General features: G+C 32.8%; 2 protein-coding genes across 2 annotated transcripts; both read left to right on the top strand.

Annotated features, from left to right (window-relative positions):
* Nucleotides 1-1,956, top strand: LOC122602769 (O-fucosyltransferase 6-like). The gene is made up of 6 exons (XM_043775398.1): nucleotides 1-104; nucleotides 257-440; nucleotides 572-753; nucleotides 835-937; nucleotides 1,073-1,404; nucleotides 1,494-1,956. The coding sequence occupies exons 1-6, from the start codon at nucleotides 1-3 to the stop codon at nucleotides 1,912-1,914; spliced, it is 1,326 nt and encodes a 441-aa protein (XP_043631333.1). The 3' UTR covers nucleotides 1,915-1,956.
* Nucleotides 1,957-3,799: 1,843 nt separating this feature from the next.
* On the top strand, nucleotides 3,800-8,243 carry LOC122610320 (protein HIGH CHLOROPHYLL FLUORESCENCE PHENOTYPE 244, chloroplastic). The gene is made up of 8 exons (XM_043783315.1): nucleotides 3,800-4,059; nucleotides 5,647-5,891; nucleotides 6,014-6,112; nucleotides 6,270-6,464; nucleotides 7,043-7,135; nucleotides 7,217-7,312; nucleotides 7,422-7,562; nucleotides 7,822-8,243. Exons 1-8 carry the CDS (start codon nucleotides 3,897-3,899, stop codon nucleotides 7,996-7,998), a joined length of 1,209 nt encoding a protein of 402 aa, XP_043639250.1. The 5' UTR covers nucleotides 3,800-3,896; the 3' UTR covers nucleotides 7,999-8,243.
* Nucleotides 8,244-19,696: the final 11,453 nt, after the last annotated feature.

Raw genomic sequence — 19,696 nt, forward strand, 5'->3', positions numbered from 1 at the left:
ATGGTGAAAATTCAGATAACGGATGCCGTTGTGGCGGCTTATATACTAAATGCAACACTAGTTGTACCAAATTTAGACCAAAAATCATACTGGAAGGACCAAAGGTTTGCACAATTAATTATTTCGTATCACATTACTTATTTTTGGCTTTACTAGTATTATTGTTTTTTAGTTTTTATAATAAAATGTAGGAAATTTTTAGTTTGGAACGGTTCCCTAGGTAGATTTTGTTCTGATGGGGTCCATTTTTATGCAGCAATTTTTCTGAAATATTTGATGTTGACTGGTTTATATCATATCTTTCAAAAGACGTTAAGATTATAAAAGAACTCCCCGAGATCAATGGGAAAGTCGTAATTCCGTATAGAACCCGAGTACCCCGTAAATGTAACCAAGGATGCTACGAGTCGCGTATGGTACCGCTTCTTAACAAGAAAAAGGTACATTTTTATCTACTTAATTACATATGTATCAGTATATGGCTAAAATATGTTGTGTATATTCAAAGTATTACTTTTATTTTTGTATGAGTGTGGTTCACGATGTAAACAAGTTAAGCGTTGTGTTGCAGGCGGTTATGCTTACCAAGTTCGATTACAGGTTATCGAATAGGTTGGCTACGAATCTCCAAAAGTTGAGATGTCGAGCTAATTATCATGCTTTGAAGTTTACTGCACCGATTCTTGAAATGGGGAAAACGTTAGTTGAACGAATGAGGAAGAAAAGCAAGCATTTCATTGCTTTGCACTTGAGGTAGACATCGATTATGTCATAAATTAAGTTTAATCGATCTTTAAAAAATGTTTTCTTGTTACTAAATTCTTGAATATGTAGATTTGAATCCGATATGCTTGCATTCTCCGGATGCTATTATGGTGGTGGAGACGAGGAAAGACAAGAATTACAACATATTAGAAGAAGGTGGAAAACTTTACATGTAAGTCTTCATTCACAAACTTTACTCGGGTTGAACAGGGATGACCCTGAGGATTTATAGGCCCAGGACGAGTCAGGAAAAAAAAAAAAGGGACATGTTCATTGACATAGAATTGGATTCGTTTTGTCAATGTAGAAAAGGAACCCAGATAGGGAACGAAGGCAAGGGAGATGTCCATTGACTCCCGAGGAAGTTGGGCTTATGTTACGAGCATTAGGATACGAGAGCGATGTTCACATCTATGTTGCATCGGGTGAAGTTTATGGAGGTGAAGATACCTTAGCGCCATTGAAAGCTTTGTTTCCAAACATTCACTCTAAGGACACAATCACAAGTAAAGAAGAAATGACACCATTTTTATCTTATTCCTCGCGTATGGCCGCTCTAGATTTCATCGTATGCGAAGAGAGCGATGTTTTTGTCACAAACAACAATGGTAACATGGCCAAAATGTTAGCCGGGAGAAGGTACTAATACAATACTAACAAACATTAGTCTAAATAATCTTTTGAAACAATCATTTATTTTTATTTTTTACTTGTTTTGATGGATTTAGGAGGTATTTTGGGCATAAACCAACAATCCGACCCAACGCTAAAAAGCTTTCAAGTTTGTTTATGGATCGGAATAACATGACATGGGAGGAATTTGCAAATACAACCCAAGGCTATCAAATCGGGTTCATGGGCCAACCGAATGAGATCAAACCAGGGAGAGGAGAATTCCATGAAAACCCTGTAGCTTGCATATGTGAAAACTCTGATGCAATATCCAAGTCTGTGATACGTTCAAACCCCGACCCTGAAACAAATGAGACGAATGATGCAATCGATGAAGAACAAGATGGTTCTGAAGATGATGACGTTGAGACCGGAAATACCCCTCAGGTTCAAAGGTTGGCTACCAGAGATGAACCAGATTTGGGTCATATTGTGAATCCTGATAGTCATGAGCTTGAAGAGATTTTTTCTGATTAATTATACTTCAAGTATATCTTCTTATTTTTTTATACTTTTAGCCATCACCATTTTTCTTTCTTGGGTGTGGTTGTGTTTTTCATAGAGCATTTTTGGAAAATTGTAGATCAAAAATTCTGTATATATATAAGTTGATTGAAATGATTTTCATGGTTGTATCTATTTATTGTTGTTTTTTATAATCTTCTTATAGAACCTTGACTATGTCGTTTTGTATATTTTTAAGAAGACAACGAAATAAAAAGCGAATACCAACTAGTGACTATATATATAGTTTGTGTGTTTAGTTACTCAATATTCATTGTTTGTGTGATTAATCTCACGATGTTTTAAATATATTTTTCTTAAGAAAAAAGATTAACCCACCAGCAAGATGATCTAGTAGACTAAGTGTGTTATATCTTCATAGATATCTATAGGTTTGAATCACAAAGATGAGGGTGGATAGGTAAGGAATTTGAAAATATAGTAAGCAATACCCATTATCTTTTTTCACAGGTTATGGGTCAGAATATCGTTTACGATGGTATATATATAAGGGAGGTTGAAAATGTAATAAGACTTGCTCATACTTCAGGTACAAAGTTGCTTTCCGAATTTACCTAAGGTAAAAACAAAAAAAGATATCGAGTCTTGAGTGAATATCAAACATTTACCTCTGTCTCAAGAGGTAAAAGCAGTAACCAATTGATTTGCTTGTTGTAAGGGAGTTGAAAATGTCAATAAATATACCTCATTTAAAAGTTAAAACATACATGATTAAAAAAATCGTACTTATAAAAGAAGAAAGGAATAAAAATACTGGGCCATAGAAAAGGAACAAAAATAATGGGTCGACGTAACAAAATTGGACGAAGAAAGAAATAATAAATTGAGAAAATCATGACAATAGCCAAATTTCGTTGCAATTGTACCAAAATTGCCTAGTTTTTTTTTAATTATCTCAAAATAATCATATAAATCGCAATAATCTGTCAAAATCGCTACGAGATCTTCAAAATCGCAATAAAAAAAGATATCCAGTTTTGCAATGAGTGAATATCAAACACTTACCTCTGTCTCAAGAGGTAAAAGCAATAACCAATTGATTTGCTTGTTGTAAGGGAGTCGAAAATGTCAATAAATATACCTCATTTAAAAATTAAAACATACATGATTAAAAAAATCGTACTTACAAAAGAAGAAAGGAATAAAAATACTGGGCCATAGAAAAGGAACAAAAATAAAGGGTCGGCGTAACAAAATTGAGCCAAAGAAATTTCGTTGTGATTGTACCAAAATAGCCAAGCTTTTTTGAATTATCTCAAAAAGTCATATAAATCGCAATAATATGTCAAAATCGCTCCGAGATTTGCAAAATCGCTACGACATTCTGAAAATTTCTACGAGATTTTGCAAAATCAATACGACATTCTGAAAATCGCAACAAGACTTTGCAAAATCTCAATATCTTGGCTTTGATTTTTTCTTTTTTTTTTGCAAAATCGCAAACATGTTGTGAACTTGTGAAGTCAACATCATGGAGAGTTGAACCATGTTCAAACACATTGTTTGAAGTTATAGATCATAAGCTGAATGGGCTTTTCGATCTGGATGCAAAGACGTGTACTTGTGGGAAATGGCTACATGGAAAACCATCCGACAAAAGAATAAAGGAACAAAAATACTAGGCAAAAAAAAAGAACAATACTGGGTTGACGCAACACAATTGGGCCGAAGAATGAAATGGGCTAAGAAAGGAAATAAATCCTGCATGCGCACGTTAGCAACGACAGATATATACAGAAAAAGGTGAAAATCGTAAGTAATCCAGTTGTTGAATGAAAGATCGGATAATGAGATATGAAAAGGAAAACAAACGACGTGGAATCACTCTCATCTCATTGTCCATTTGTCCCCCCATTCTTTCTCTTATTATTCTCTGTCTCACACAAACAATACATACATACAGATTATAATTATAATAATAGATAGATATAGATATGGCTTCCACTACACTTCATTCACGTCTATCTCCTCATCAAACTCATTCACCCGGTGTCACTCGGACCGCCCATCAGATCACTGGCAATTCGCTTACGTGGAGCCGCGCTTTCGCTCCTGACCGCCTTCTTTCCGCTCTCTCTCGTTCTTCTTCCGTTGGAGGTATATATTGATTTCACATTATGTTTCTCTTATTCTCCTTCTTTTTGGTATTTTATTATATTATATACTAACATAGCAAGCTGTTAATAGTGGCCGGTTAAATTTGGATTAAACTAATACATAAAAAAAATTATAACAAATGCATATAAAGGAGAAGGGACACCTATGTTATACCCCCAATAGTATATATAGTTGCAAAACGGAAAACGGTGACTTAAAAGAAACTAGTAATAAAGCGGTGATACGACGAACAAGTATACGTCGAAAAGGTTGAACCAAAGTTTATTTGATAGGTGAAGAAGTAGCTCAATAAAAACTCATGCTACTAGTATCATCTCCCAATACATTTATAAGAAAAAATGTGTATACTCTATATGCTGAACTTAAGGATGAAAAGAAAATGAAAAAGATACAAGAAGAAGAAATAGAAGAAGAGAGGATTATTGTTGGTAATGGTGGGTATGTTTGGTCAAAGTAGTTGTAGCTGATAGTTGTTGCTTGTAACTGTAGCTTTTAGTTGAGGCTGGCTGTAGCGTTTATGCAATGCTGCCAGCTAGAGCTTTTAGTCTTTGTAATTTTAAGATTGAAAAGCTCCATATAAACTAAAAGGTTCTGAGCGTTTTATTTTGGAGTTTTTTTCTCAAAATGAAAGCTCAAGGTAGTTGCATCCAAACAAAGCTTTTAACATACTAGGATCTTATTGTTCAAAATTAAAAGTTAAAGCTCCCAAAAGGCTTCTAAAAAGCTCTTACCAAACATGCCCGGTGTGTCTGAACTCTTCCTTAAAGCTCTCCCCTATGTAGGATAATCCAAGGATGGGTTCCATCGAACTAAGCTTACTACTTGAGATCAATTTGCCTAACATGTGAGAGTCTTTCATGAATGTAGCCACAAGAATATATTCCAATTACACCCACTTAATTCCACTTGCATAACTAGATAGATAGATACATGTTGTCTTTATCTAACCTACATGCCAAGTTGATGTGGAGTTGGAGTGAGCCAACATTCTAGCACAACGTGTGAGAGGTAAATTGAGCTAAATGAGTGATCAAGGCCATACAGGGATGTCAACTACAAGGACTGAACACCCCACTTAATTATCTTGTTAGGAGGTCCTACTTTGAGACTGCACCCTCAAGGCCTCAAGTCCTCAACCAACTCATCCACACACCTGGGAGCAACATTTAAGACGATTTGCAGACACATAATTTATATACCAAACATGATCCACCATACATGTTAGGTGTTTTTCTAAACTTTATCATAATATATGATGGTTCAAAACTTCAAAAACAGAGAAAAACAAAGAGAGCTCCATGTTCGATTTTTCAGACTGTGCGGAGAAAGTCGAGCCTTTTTTTTAATGTATGTGTCATAACTGGCATTCCCATGGTCTTTTACTAGACTTTTTCCTGCTCATATACCTATTGAGGTTCGAATCCCTGGTCTTCTCTGAGACTAGGATGCCTTACCACTAAGCCACTTTGGAGATGGTTTATAAGATGGTTCAAATTTGTGTTTTTCTTTTTACTTAATTTCTTGGAGCTGGTCAAATTTGTGTTTTTTTACTGTTGGAAACTGTAGGAGTTGGAGGGTCTGTAAAGCCACTGATTACATGTACTGCTGGGACAACACCAGTAGCAGCAGCAAATTTGGCACCAGGAACCCCAGTTAGACCAACCAGTATAATGGTTATTGGAGCTACTGGAACGTTAGGAAGGCAGGTGGTGAGGCGGGCACTTGACGAGGGATATGATGTGCGATGCCTTGTGAGACCTAGACCTGCTCCTGCTGATTTTCTCCGTGACTGGGGTGCAACCGTTGTGAATGTAAGCCTCTATTATTTATTTGTATGTATCTGCTATAATGAGTTCTATTTTTAGTTATTTTATAATATTATATATATGTGATATGTTACTAATCTGTAGATTTATAACTGTTTTATGTGTAGGGAGACCTAACAAAACCTGAAACAATTCCAGCTACTCTGGTTGGAGTTCATACTATCATTGATTGTGCCACAGGTCGCCCAGAGGAGCCCATAAAAACCGTAAGCATAAAATCTTGCGCTCTACGTTACACGACTGGTGGAATTCTTTTAAAACTAGTCTAAGATTTTTTTTGTTTTAGGTGCATCATATTTGATTATGACATCACCAATTTTTGATGTATATCTCAGCTCTACTTAATCTACTCTTTCATTTTAGGTAGATTGGGAAGGAAAGGTTGCTCTTATTCAGTGTGCTAAAGCAATGGGAATCCAAAAGTATGTATTTTTTTCAATTCATAATTGTGACAAGCATCCAGAAGTTCCATTGATGGAGATCAAGTATTGTACTGAGAAGTTTCTCCAGGACACTGGCATAAATCATGTTGTCATTCGGTTATGTGGTTTCATGCAGGTACGTTGCACAAGTAAATTGCAAACATGATTCTTATGATCTTATACCTTTCGTTACTATAGTTTATCATTTCAGAGCTCTATTTTATAAATGTCGATTTTTCTTCCATAGGGCAACTAAATGATTATGTCACCACGCAACAAATTCAAATATCAATTGTTCCAAAACTAAGGTTTTACAAGTAGAGTCTTTAACTAGAAAAAGCCTTGAAACTAGCATTGAGCTACAAAGGCCAGCTGATAACTAATAGTTTATTTGGTTGGCTAATGCTCCTTTTCAGGCTGATCCTTGTGCTCGTGCTAAGTAATCTTCTATTCTATCTTTGAATTTTTCTTTTAGTTTTTAGACCCTTGGAATACTGTCACATTTATCATTTTTCTTTTAGTTTAATATATTGACTTAATGAGAAACATATACTAAATAAATTAACATCGAATAAATCTGAGAATAGTATTAAAGTATCCATCATTACATGTATAAGTTTGCCTGGTATATTAGTGTTTATTTTATTGTTGTTGATTGGCTCTATGACATAGAACGGAAGGTGATTGTATTTTGTGATATAATCCTCCTTGCAGGGGCTCATTGGGCAGTATGCTGTGCCCATATTAGAAGAAAAATCTGTATGGGGAACAGATGCTCCAACAAGAATAGCTTATATGGACACCCAGGTAGTTTGACATGATCCTTAATCTTATCTAAGCCGCCTGCACGGAAAGAATTGTTTGAACTAACTGGTGACCTTTTTCCAGGATATAGCTCGATTAACATTTATTGCAATACGGAATGAAAAGATTAACGGAAAACTTCTTACATTTGCTGGACCTCGAGCATGGACAACACAAGAGGTAAAGAACTTCTATTTGTTTTGTGTAGATGGTTCAGTTTGATGTACAAGCACCAGATTAGTTTGCAGACATCTAAAAATTTTAATGCTGATGCTCTCGTTGTCACTAGGTGATTACATTGTGTGAAAGGCTAGCTGGACAAGATGCAAATGTAACTACTGTGCCAGTCTCTGTTTTGAAATTTACTCGGCAGCTAACACGCTGTTTTGAGTGGACAAATGACGTTGCTGACAGATTGGCATTTTCAGAGGTGAGTAACACTGTCACATTGGAGGACATCTTTGGCCCCAATGCTCTATATGTATCAGTATTCACATCTCCAAGATTTAAACCCACGTCCTATAAGGCCACAAATTTCATTTCTGCTTCTAATTCACTTGTGTGATTTCACTCAGTTGCATTTTGAACATCTCTACCTACAAATAACCAAGTTTTATTATAAGATTATGCATTTAAGATCTTCTTATTAGTTGTAATTTGCAATGTTTTTTATCATGTTTGTCTTGCAGATTCTCACAAGTGATACCGTATTTTCGGTACCAATGAACGAGACATATCAGCTTCTTGGTGTGGATCAGAAAGATATTCTTACGTTGGAGAAATATTTGCAGGATTACTTTACAAACATATTAAAGAAATTAAAGGACCTCAAGGCCCAATCCAAGCAAAGTGACTTTTACATCTAAAATGGGAAGGTAAGTAATAATCTTTGTGTTTGTACATGGAGTTGTGTTATTCAAAGACCACAAATTACTTTGTAACCAACCACAAAAGAGGTTCAATTTTTTGTAAATTGTAATTTTCTTGTTCCATATATTCGGATTAGGCCAAGAGCAGTGAATCACCTTTCTCAAGACAGAGCATGTCACAGATACCATGTCATGAAAACTATCTTTTATGTAAAATGCGAAAGACCATATGGCATCCAAAAGTTCTGCTACTGCTTATTATGACTTTATTTCTACAGGTCACCATATATTTAGTCATTTATTCCCAAACAGATTGCAAATCCTTAAATAAGCATAAGCTCATCCATGTTGGCCCATTGTTATCATATCTCTCAGGCCCGTCAAGACTAAGTATGTCTTGTGGATGTCTGGTAAATATGGATAACCGAAGACCCATTATCGGTCTCTAACTTACCGGTCCCATAGCTAACAGGATGCACTATGATCGAAGAGACTAGAGACATGGGATGAGATTTGAATTATTGGCCTTAGCTTTTATGCTGTATATCCTCTACCACAAGACTACCATTGTGGGACTGCAGTTTTTTGGCATACCCTTATCAAATCTCCAAGAAAATGTCAAGTAATAAACAAGGCTACATGTTTCAGTTTTCTGGGAGGATATAGTGTCCTTGATAGGCTTGCATCTTATTATACATGTTACCTGGAAAGACTTCTGAAAGAGTGATCGATGAAGGCATAAAGTGTTGTTTGTCAAATATCAAACAACACAATGCTAAAGAATATAAACTGTGGCGTTTATTTCTCTAATTTTGATAATTATTTCTTACAGTAATATAAGCGTCTTTTATTGTATTTCTGTGAACTTAAGATCGGAAGATATTTAAAATTTGACTGAAGTTGTGACAGGAAATTTATATTGAGCGATTTACCCGTTTATGAAAGACAAAATGTTGCACCATAAAAACCAATGTTGTAAAGAACAAATAATGACAACGGGATAAATAAGGCAAGTAAATTTTCCCAGGCCTAGCAAGCATCCTCAACTTAGATCGTTGCCACGATTTCGTCATTCACAATTGACGACGTGAGTTGATGGCACCAATTGGTGATTGGCTCATCTGTGGGCGATGCTTTGATGAAGCCGCGAAGAAGGAAAGAGTTATATCAGGTCCATTTAATCGTTAAACCAATTTATATGTTGGTTAAGAGATGTTGAAATCTTGTTTTTAGTTTTACCAATTTATATGTTGGTTAAGAGATGTTGAAATATTGCTTTTAGTTTATTGGTAGAACTAGTACATTTGCCTTCGCTTTGTTTCGGGACATGGTTTTCAGACGATAAAGTGTTGGATATAAACATGATAAAGTCATTAACAAACATAACTTGTAATCGTTGCTATATACATAAGTAAAAAAAATAAAACATATAAAAACAGTATGAATAGTAAGATGTATTAAAGGGGAAAAAAAAAGCACACATAAAATAACTATGTTAATGCAAATAATGACAATATGACGACGGTGATGTAATAAAGTGTCTTACTTTAAATGTTAAATTAACGTAAAACATCACAATGATTTAAATTATTGTATATTAAATACCATTGTATATAGCGGAACGGTAAAAAAAAAACATCAAAACCAAATGTTTAAAGGTAAAACTGCAAATGTGTAAAAGTTGTTTGATAAAATTATGAGAACCCAAAAGTTTTGTGTCAAAAGTTTAAAAACGAAAACTTTGATATGGGACAAAAGTTTGAGATAAAAACTTTAGGGGGTGCAAATGAAAAGAGACCAAAGTTATGTTAAAGCCTTAAAATTGAAAATGTTACAAGTTTAGGGTGTAAAATGAAAGTTGTTTAAAGTTAAAAAGGGGTTGCACATTAAGCTTCAAGAGTTGTACATTGCATATTGGTTTTTAAAATATATATAATATACTATCGTTTATTTTTATTCCTACAATCTTTCCCCCTCTTTCTCAAAATATGATTCGATGTATTTAAAATGTTTTTTTTTTAAAGTTTTTAATTTAAACATATTCACCTAATAAAATTATAATATCATTATTAAACTAAGTTACAACATAATTATTACATTATCTTTTTGACATCAATAACCTATATTAATCACTGTTGGTGTTAACACCACTGTCGCCACCTACGCTACCACCATCACCACAACATTCCGAAAGCATTAGTCTAGTTTTAACTTTAAGAAAAAGATTAATAAGTGAAGTTTGATTAAACCAAGTTTATCTAAAAAATGAATATTCATTCTTTATCCTCTCATGAAAAACACATGACATCCATCAATTTTAAATGTCTTTACGGAATTAATCAAGGGTATAATTAGTTTTTGATATTCAAAGAGTTTCTTTATATCTGAATACTTTAAAGCTGAAATTTCATTCGTACCGCATATCGACTGTTTTTTCATATGTAAAGCAACAATCATACTCTATAAGTTTTTTCATGAGGTATAAAAAAGGTGAAATGTAATAGAGTAGCATTTTTTCTATACCTTATCAAAAACTCTTCCGGATAAATAAAAAATTTTGTAATATGCATTTGTATATGTTGATATGCTTATATTAGAAAAAGTGATTGACTCTTTGAGGTTTAGCTCAATGGTTGAATAATCATATCCTTTTTATGAGGTCTTGTGTTTAAATCTTTGATTGGATATAAGAATTAAGTTCCTTTATGAGGGCTTGACTTGGGTATACCTAGGTTCAAGTCTGAGAGGGCAAGGTTTACCCCTATTAATCGTCATTTTTTCGGCCGGATTAGTAAGAGGTTTTCTCCCATTGGGTATTTGAAATAGACATAGTGGCGCAGCTTTTAAGGGGCGAGGAGGGGCGCCCGACCCCCTGAAAATTTTTTTGCGATGTAGGGACTATATTGTTTTCGTGTATAAAAATTTTGATATACTCGGTTTCGACCCCTATTTTAGCGTTAGGGGGAAAAAATTAGATCCCGACCCCCATTGAAAATTTTCAATCTTCGCCACTATCTACTTCGAGGGAACTCTCTAGCGTGGACCCGGTTAAAACAACATATGCTAGACCACCCGCTGTCGAATCGAGATACGAAATTTTTAACGAAATTCACCTAAAAAAAAGTTAGATTGACAAGAAAAATATATATATTTAATATTCTCAAAGTTTGTGCCTTTGTGGTCATTGTGGGAAAGTGAGATTAAAGGTCACTTATCCTCTGATCTGACGGATTCATCACAAAAGTAGTTCTAGTATAATTATGAATCATCGAACTTTAGACCATGGTAATAATAGGGTTCACATATTATAGAATAGATCCCTCAAATAATAGGGTTCACATATTATAGAATAGATCCCTCTTTTTTTTTTAATTAAGTAAATTTTTTCTCAACTTTAATTGCTTGAGTTTGAATCATTAAAATATCTAACATTTGTCCTTTTAAAAAAAAATAGTTTTTTACAAGAAAAAATTTCATTAGATTACTCTGTGGTTTGTTGTATTATATTTTTTTACCCTGTCGTTTTTTTTATTATTACTTCACCTTGTGGTGACTTTTTGTATTATTAGAAACCCCTTTCTCAAACGGACGTTAGTGTGGATCCGTTAACCCTCTCACGTGCATTGCACATGAGGGTAATTTCATCTTTTTACCATCTAAAACAACCTCTCATTCTTCTTTCATTTTCTTTTCCAGATTCGATGTTCTTTCTTTTCTTTTTCAAATTTAATATTTTTTTCTTTTCTAATATTCTACACCTATCACTAATCCATAATCATCTACACCAAACTCACATACTTAGATTTAGCCCAAAAGATGCAGTTACAAGATCAATCATCATCATTTTCATCATATGATATATATAAAATCAATTAATCAATCGATATATATATATACAAACATGAACATCATTGACCCGATTCGATGGTGATGACGACGGAGGTTTATGATGTTGCGCTTCATTGACCCGAGCGAGCAGTAGCGGGTTATGGTCATGGGTTTCTCCGGCGTCTTCCACTTGCCGGCGGCATCTCAAGATTCTGGTAATGATTTTTAAATTGCTCTTGTATATACATACAAACAAGAACATGTTATAGTCGGAGTTGTATATACACATACTATAGAGCGAGAGATCTTACTTTCTTAGATCTATGAGGTTGGATTTCAAAACTGGTGGAGGTGTTGGATTTCAAAACTGGTGGAGGTTGGATTTCAAAACTAGTGGAGGTGTTGGATTTCAAAACTTTTCCGCATGTGGTGGAGGTGTTGGATTTCAAGCCAGTGGGGGATCTGCCATGTTGTTTGTGTGTGTGTTTATGTGTGCGTGTGTTATTTTGAGGTGTAAGATATTTTATTTGAACGTGTGATTTATATAAGAGGGATGGTGATGTTTATCTCTGAAATTTTATTTTATTTTTCCAGATTTTTAATGTTTTTTGGCATAATGTTTTTTCCAGATTTTGAAGGATTAGTAAATAGATGTATATATGTATTAATTTTAGGGTATTTGACCGAGAAAAGAAAAGCAGCAAGAAGAAAAGAGTGTTTTAGATGGTAAAAAGACGAAATTACTCTCATGTGCAATGTACGTGAGAGGGTTAACGGAGCCACACTAATGTCCGTTTGAGAGAGGGGTTTCTAATGATATAAAAAGTCACCATAGGGTAAAGTAATAATAAAAAACGACAAGGTAAAAAAATAATAATACAGCAAACCACTGGATGATCTAATGAATTTTTTTTTTTTTACAACTTCACACATACTTGTTAAGGCGGATACAAGTTACAAAGCTTCATAAGTAGGTACGACAATGGCATTGGATTGGAGGTTCGAATGATATTTTCAGAATGGAATTGGTTGCAATGGCTATAATTTATATTAGGAAACTCACAATATTCACAATGTAACGGTGGTGGTTGTGATAGCGTTCTGAACTTTTGATGGTATCGGCGACGGGTGGTAATTTCGATGACTATCGGTGGTGCTAGCTATGTCGAGTAGTATATGTTGATATAGTAGAAATATTTTAAAAGATAAAGAATGTAAATTAGTAATATAAAGATTTAACATGTAAATTAATTTATTAAGAAAAAAATTAAGTAATTTCTAATAACCATCTCCATATAAGGGTGTTCATTAAGATCATTTGGTCAATTCATAACTAATTTTTTTGTAACTATTTATAAATGATAAATGTTGGATAATTTTTATACAGTAATAAAAAAGTAAAAATAAGTTATACAACTAGATAATTTTTATTTAAATTTCTTTGTTGTCACCTATATATCTTATGGGTGAGGATTACCTCAAGTTAGTATTAACTTGATGGGTAAAGTTAAGAGAATATCAACCATCGATTAAAAATCAAGGGTTAAGATTTGATAATAAACTTTGAATCTTAACCCTTAATTTTTAATCAATGGTTGAGATCCTCTTAACTTTACCCCTCAAGTTAAAGTAACTTGAGGGAATCTTCACCCATATCTTATTCGATATGAAAGTTTATTAACCCTACGTTTTGAGTCTAATTATCATTTCAATTACTTCTTTATATCATTATTTTATTAATTTAATAATGCATGAGAAAATTACATTTTGGTTCTCTAAACTGATACTGTTTATAGTAAATTAAAGTTGATCATGGAGATTTTATTGGGCTGGAGGTTTATTTGATTGTTGAGATTTTATTGGAAGGTGAGTGACCATAATTAAAGTTAAGGAGATGTTAAACGCAGCCTTTAAGGCTGTATTTAACGTGCGTATAAATTTTGTACCTTCTATGTCAAAAGTCTCACCCCTAGATTTTATACTAAGTATACTATTATTTAATGCATTTTAACTGCAACCTTATGGAGAGTTTACCAATGTACCGTGTCTCTATTTTTTAGACCTGGATAAAGTTATCGACAAATTAGAGGTAATAGTAAAGAGAAAATGATCTGTAATGCAGACTTTACCTAAGCTTAGGTACCGCCACTTTTAAAAAAGTTACAATATAAACCTTTGAATTTGATAAACATACATAGCCCCCCCCCCTGAGTTTTACTAAATTCCCCCTACTTTACCTAAGATAGGTACTGCATGCTTTACCTAACATTTCCCCAATAATAAAAGAGGTTTCGTGGAAATGTATGTGAATTAACATATCGATGATGATAACAAATTAACAATAATAAGGGTTTTGTTAATCACAATATATAATGTCGTTATTACGGTGCATAAAATAGTTGTATCTTTATCATAAAATTTAAAGGTAGACTTTTGATAAAAAAAAAAAAATACAATTTTGTTCCGTAATGACAACCCTTTGGAAAAAATTATCCTCATAATTAAGACCCCCATTAATTGGTATAATAAACCAAATGAGCAAATCTTGTCACATGTAAATGTGGTGAGGGTGTCTTAGCAATGTTATACTCATCTAACATATGAGGTGTAAAAAGTCAAACCGGCGTAAGCATATCTGTGTGGAGGTGTTAGCCATTTATCCGTTGGCGTCTTTCGAAAAAAATAGACAAATCCTCATGTTATACTACAACTCAACTCTAACGGTCAAATCAGTTTTTACTTTTTACACCTACCCTAATCTAACTAGGCAGTTTTTTTATTTTTTAACACTAACAAATAATTTATTTCATATTAACTGAGTACAATGATCTATAGTTATAGCACTCCAAACTATACAACACTAAGTACTCCAACTTGGTAGTCTTGGAAAGTAAATTATACACTTTTTATGGTGTTTGGTATCTCGACCATATTTTTAGTAATCTGACCAGACTATTAATGACAGGGGAGCCGCTTTTACTCTACCAGATTTACCATTACAGACAAAAGGCCCACACTATTTTAAAGCGATATGATCAAAATATCAAAAATGTTGGTCGACATACACCAGGTTCTTTTTATTACCATATCTCTTCAAAAGTTACATGAAACACAAAGTATGGACAATTAAATATGAAAGAAAGTTATGATATTGACTGCAGTCAAAGTACAAGTCATTTAAAGGTAATGTGGCTCTGAATTGACACTTCTATCCCCGAAAAGACTCCTATATTGATATGTAGTACACATGTAGTGGGTTTGGCAGAGTGTCAGCAGTCGTCAAATTTGAGGATTGGAGTTTGGTTTGGTTCGGTTCCATGTCAACAATTAAACGCACGGACGCAAGCACCAAACGAGTCAATGACTCATAACAAATCTTCACCATATATTTAAAGTAAATATATTCCACAATACTCCTGGTTTCATCCTTATACTCTATATTTTTCTACTTTTGACCCCTTATAAGGTTATACTCCGATATAATGTTATCGATAGTTCTACATTACATTAATAAACATTTGATTATCTCTTAAGTTTTAAATATTTTAGAAACTATGATATTACTGTCACATTATTCCTAACAAATGAAAATATTGTAAGAATTTCAGTATTTAAATATTCCATCAACAAATTAAAAGGATAATATGAACATCCTTATTCGTAAAATAATCTGAAATTGGCATTTTACCAAGTCAGCCACAAGCTATCATGGCTGAAAGTGCTAACCAAACTTTATCAATTTTATTTTAGATTTTACTTACATTAAATTTTACGAGTATATTTGAAATGTTTTTAACAAATGATCAAAATTCCCGTTTTATGCATTACTATTCCAATCATATCCTATCCAACACTATTATATTCAACATTTAATGGGGCCAATAGATTTAAAGAAATCTTTTATTGACTTGTTATCGTATAACTAATCAACACTTTAATGTTCAAAAAAATTTCTTTTTTGAAATTTCTTTAGAGTTCATATCAATAAAATTTCTTTTTTTAATGTTAAAAAAAAAAAATCAACACTTTAATGGGGCCTAGATATTTAGTGTTCATCTAATTGTCTCTTACTTTTGAAAAAAAAGCATATTGACTTGCATGTTACTATACATGGGAGTGAATTTTACACCCAAAAATATATACATACATTATAATATATGTAAAACCAAGATTGGAAAACTCATGACTCGGGATCAAATCGGTGAGTGGGGGAGTCACGAGTTTGTAAAAACTTGGATCGGAATCGGGGAGAACTCGGATTAGGTTTTTATATAGAAAAATTATATTTTTTAAAAATTATATTGAATAAACTTCAAACTTAAAACATAATTGTTTAAAAACTTTAATATAATTCTTTAATTTAAAGTTCAAATTTCATTCATTAGAATCATAAACTTAAATCATTTTAACATTCTTTTTTATTTAAAAAAAACAAAACAAAATTTTTTTTGACCAAAGTTGACCCGAGTTTTGACCCGATCCGACCGATTCTTGACCGATCCACCCGATTTTTGACCGATTCAAGCGAGTTTGACCGAGTTTATCAAGCGACCAAGCCGTTGACTAAGTTTTGACCCGATTCCAGCCAACTCAACCCGTTTAACCCCTGATTCCGATTCCGATCTCGAGTTCTCGGCCGAGTTGACCGAGTTTTACAACACTAATGTTATGTAATATGTATGGTAAAAATTTTCTATATATGGATCATTACCCATAGTTAAACACAAGTATATATTGTACAACAAGCCTCCAAGTGTAGAGCAAGACTTAGTCACAATAATACACATATGTTCAAATAATGGGTTAATACACATAATTGCTAGATTAGATATCCTTTAGTACAAAAAATATTTGTTCAACTAAAATATTATATATACTTATTGTTACCGGTGCGTTACTTTTATTATTAATATGATCCATTCGATTAGATTATTAAGTCATCCTAGCCACATAAACTCTACCTTTTAAAGTGGAGTTTATCTTGAAGTTTGTTAGTAGATATAAACCATGTGCTTATTAAATTTTATCCTTTATCCTTTATCTACTGTCATTTTTCTTAAACAAATATATACTACCATTTATGTTGTTAACTATAAAACGATAAATCTTGCCAATTTTACTCCTAACATGCGCACGTTTCATATTGCTACAACAAATAATAAGAAAATTATGAGATTTTAAATTTCATATTTATCCATTTCCCCCCAATAATTTTCACAAACCTTGCACTATATAAACACATACATGTTTATTATATCTTTTACACTTTTCTGAAAATACCTTAAGTTGAAAAAAAATAACTTCAATCAACAAATCAAATGTAAATGTCAATCTTCAACCAACGTATCAGACCTTCAACCAAAAAATCGGATGCTCTCATCATGTCACCATAATCCAAAGGGTAGTTTCATTTATGAAACATTGATTATACATATATAAAGTGAGAACAGAGAAGCAAAAGATCGTGGACACGGGAATAATTAAGATGAAAAGTTATCTTTTTTACTTAAAGTGAGTTGTCTTAATATTTTTTTTAACGAATACTACAACTGATGTATATATGTAGCTGGTTAAAAGAGTTTTTGTGGCTACTTTGTTACCGCAAATCTGTTGGTATCTTTTGTGTGTTTCGTGAAATTATTGAGCTCATGTGAAATTATTGGATGATGTTGTCTTCTATTTAATAATGTCATTCAAGAGAAAGGTCCATCTTCGTGATCGATGGTGACTACTTCTTTTGCATATGGCTTTGCTGCACAAGATATGAGTTTGTTACTTTGTTGAACTGCTTTATTGCTTTGTGTATGGCTATATTTGTATTAAATACATGGGCTGACCTGCTTGTGATAAATGGCGGGAAAAGTTACATTGTAGGCACATTGTTTCTAATCTATATTAAAATGAATATAATGAAATAAAATACATTTTATTTATTTGATTTTCTATCAAACATAAGAATTGATTTTGCTAATGTCTCAGATCAATTCCTCTAGTGATACCAATCAAAAGAATTTATTTATTTTTCAACCTATGCCAATTTCATGTTTCCTTTTATTGAATTTTTCTCTGCAAGAGTTACAAACTCTAATGAAATATGGTTTCTTAGATGTGGGAAAGGCCTTGTATTATGTTAAACGATTTGGTCTATTTCCTTTTTTTTTTTTTTTGTGAATGACTTATAAATTTATTTTGATTACCGTAACCCGAATAACTCACGGGTATTGTCACCGGTAAATTGAGTTTTTATTTATTTATGTCCATTCGATCAATTTTTTTGTAATCTCAAGACTATTACTTTTAAGATTGCAAATGGGTTCAAAAAATTGTGTCATTTACGAAAATCTGAAACAAAAAAAAAAATCCCACCAACGGAGATTGTTCAACCAAAATTTTCAGTCCCAAACAAGCTCCGAGATGGGGGAGGGGTATGAAACATGCAATAAAAGGCAGCTTAGAAAAAAGGTAATAACCAAAATATATTTAATAAAGACCATTGAACACACCACCTATTTTAATCTTACTATAATAACCTAAATAAACAAAATAATTAAGAACTTAATAATTAATAGTTAAGAACTTAATAATTAAATTAATTTGATGTTTCTTTTTTTACTTAATAAACAAAAATAACTGTCAATTGCCTATTTTTTTACTTAATACATACATATATTATTTATACATTTAATAACTTAATACAAGTGACGAAAAAAACGGGCCCTTTCAATTGAAATATAAGTTATAAATTACCTTTATTAAATGTAACCCGAGTTATGCACGGGTATTTTCTAGTTTTTTTTTTACTGCCTTTAGAATTGAACACTTCAAATCCAACATTATTTGGGTATATCTATACTTCTATACTATCTTATAAAGCATTTTGGCCTCTTTTAAAATCTCAAAAGATGATTTGAGCTACCTAAATTACCCTCCTTCTTTATTCACTAATTTAAACATCTCTACTTAATATACCTATAATACCCTTAAATCTCAACTACTCATTTTTTTTGCTCTCCTCAAATCTCAACCACTTATTTTTTTCTCCCCCCTATAAATCATTTTATTCCTCTAATATATTTAAAATCTTTTATCTCAAAAACCGTAAATCGACAAATTATAAAAATTGTATGGGTGTTTTTAAAATTCCATGCTCTTTCATTAGAAATGTCATTCGATATACTTTCGACGAATTTTTAAATCCGATTACAGAGCACGTACGACTAAGGCATTTGGCTATCACACTCTATGACTTATCACCTCCTATGACCTATCACCCCACCATTTTACTGCCGCATTGAACGGGTACTATTGCTCGTATTGGAATGAAAAGGGAGGTGGATTTGTATAATTAGTTCATTTTCAATGAAGTAAGAAATTTTGAAGTGTTAGGTTTCTTAAATAAGAGGATATACCTTTTGGTTATTTTTATTTAATATTAAACAAAACACACGATGATGACCCAGAAAAGAAAAAAATAAGGATATCTCTAATGCTAAGAACGTTATTAGGCGTCTTTGAGATGACACATCATATCTTTACAAATCCTTATACATTTTTACAAACTAACAACATACATAATATATGTATGTAAAGATGTATGCATGTTTGCTTTCATCTCACACAAGCTTTTATTTATGTTTTTATGCTATTGTTTAATATGTTTAAATGGGTCTCTATTTTATATGTATTGTTGGATATTACTAAGGTATGTTAGGTGACATGTTTAGTACCTTTCTCTACACTTAATGGACGACATGTATGGTTTTTAAACTCTTTTCACCCCCTTGCTTTTACTCTTTTGGTTGGAGATTTTTATGGAAGTAGTCTCTCTACCCCTGGATTGAACCAAGACTATTTATGTCTCACCTCT

Source organism: Erigeron canadensis, chromosome 1, assembly GCF_010389155.1.
Source record: "Erigeron canadensis isolate Cc75 chromosome 1, C_canadensis_v1, whole genome shotgun sequence".
Taxonomy (NCBI): domain Eukaryota; kingdom Viridiplantae; phylum Streptophyta; class Magnoliopsida; order Asterales; family Asteraceae; genus Erigeron; species Erigeron canadensis.

Bases quoted from the DNA above. Each gene is read 5' to 3' on its own strand.
- LOC122610320 (XM_043783315.1), top strand. From the start codon at position 3,897: ATGGCTTCCACTACACTTCATTCACGTCTATCTCCTCATCAAACTCAT. The intron at 5,892-6,013 runs GTAAGCCTCTAT...TTTTATGTGTAG, and splicing joins GGGGTGCAACCGTTGTGAAT to GGAGACCTAACAAAACCTGA. The intron at 7,563-7,821 runs GTGAGTAACACT...TTTGTCTTGCAG, and splicing joins ACAGATTGGCATTTTCAGAG to ATTCTCACAAGTGATACCGT.
- LOC122602769 (XM_043775398.1), top strand. From the start codon at position 1: ATGGTGAAAATTCAGATAACGGATGCCGTTGTGGCGGCTTATATACTA. The intron at 441-571 runs GTACATTTTTAT...GTTGTGTTGCAG, and splicing joins CGCTTCTTAACAAGAAAAAG to GCGGTTATGCTTACCAAGTT. The intron at 938-1,072 runs GTAAGTCTTCAT...TTGTCAATGTAG, and splicing joins GAAGGTGGAAAACTTTACAT to AAAAGGAACCCAGATAGGGA.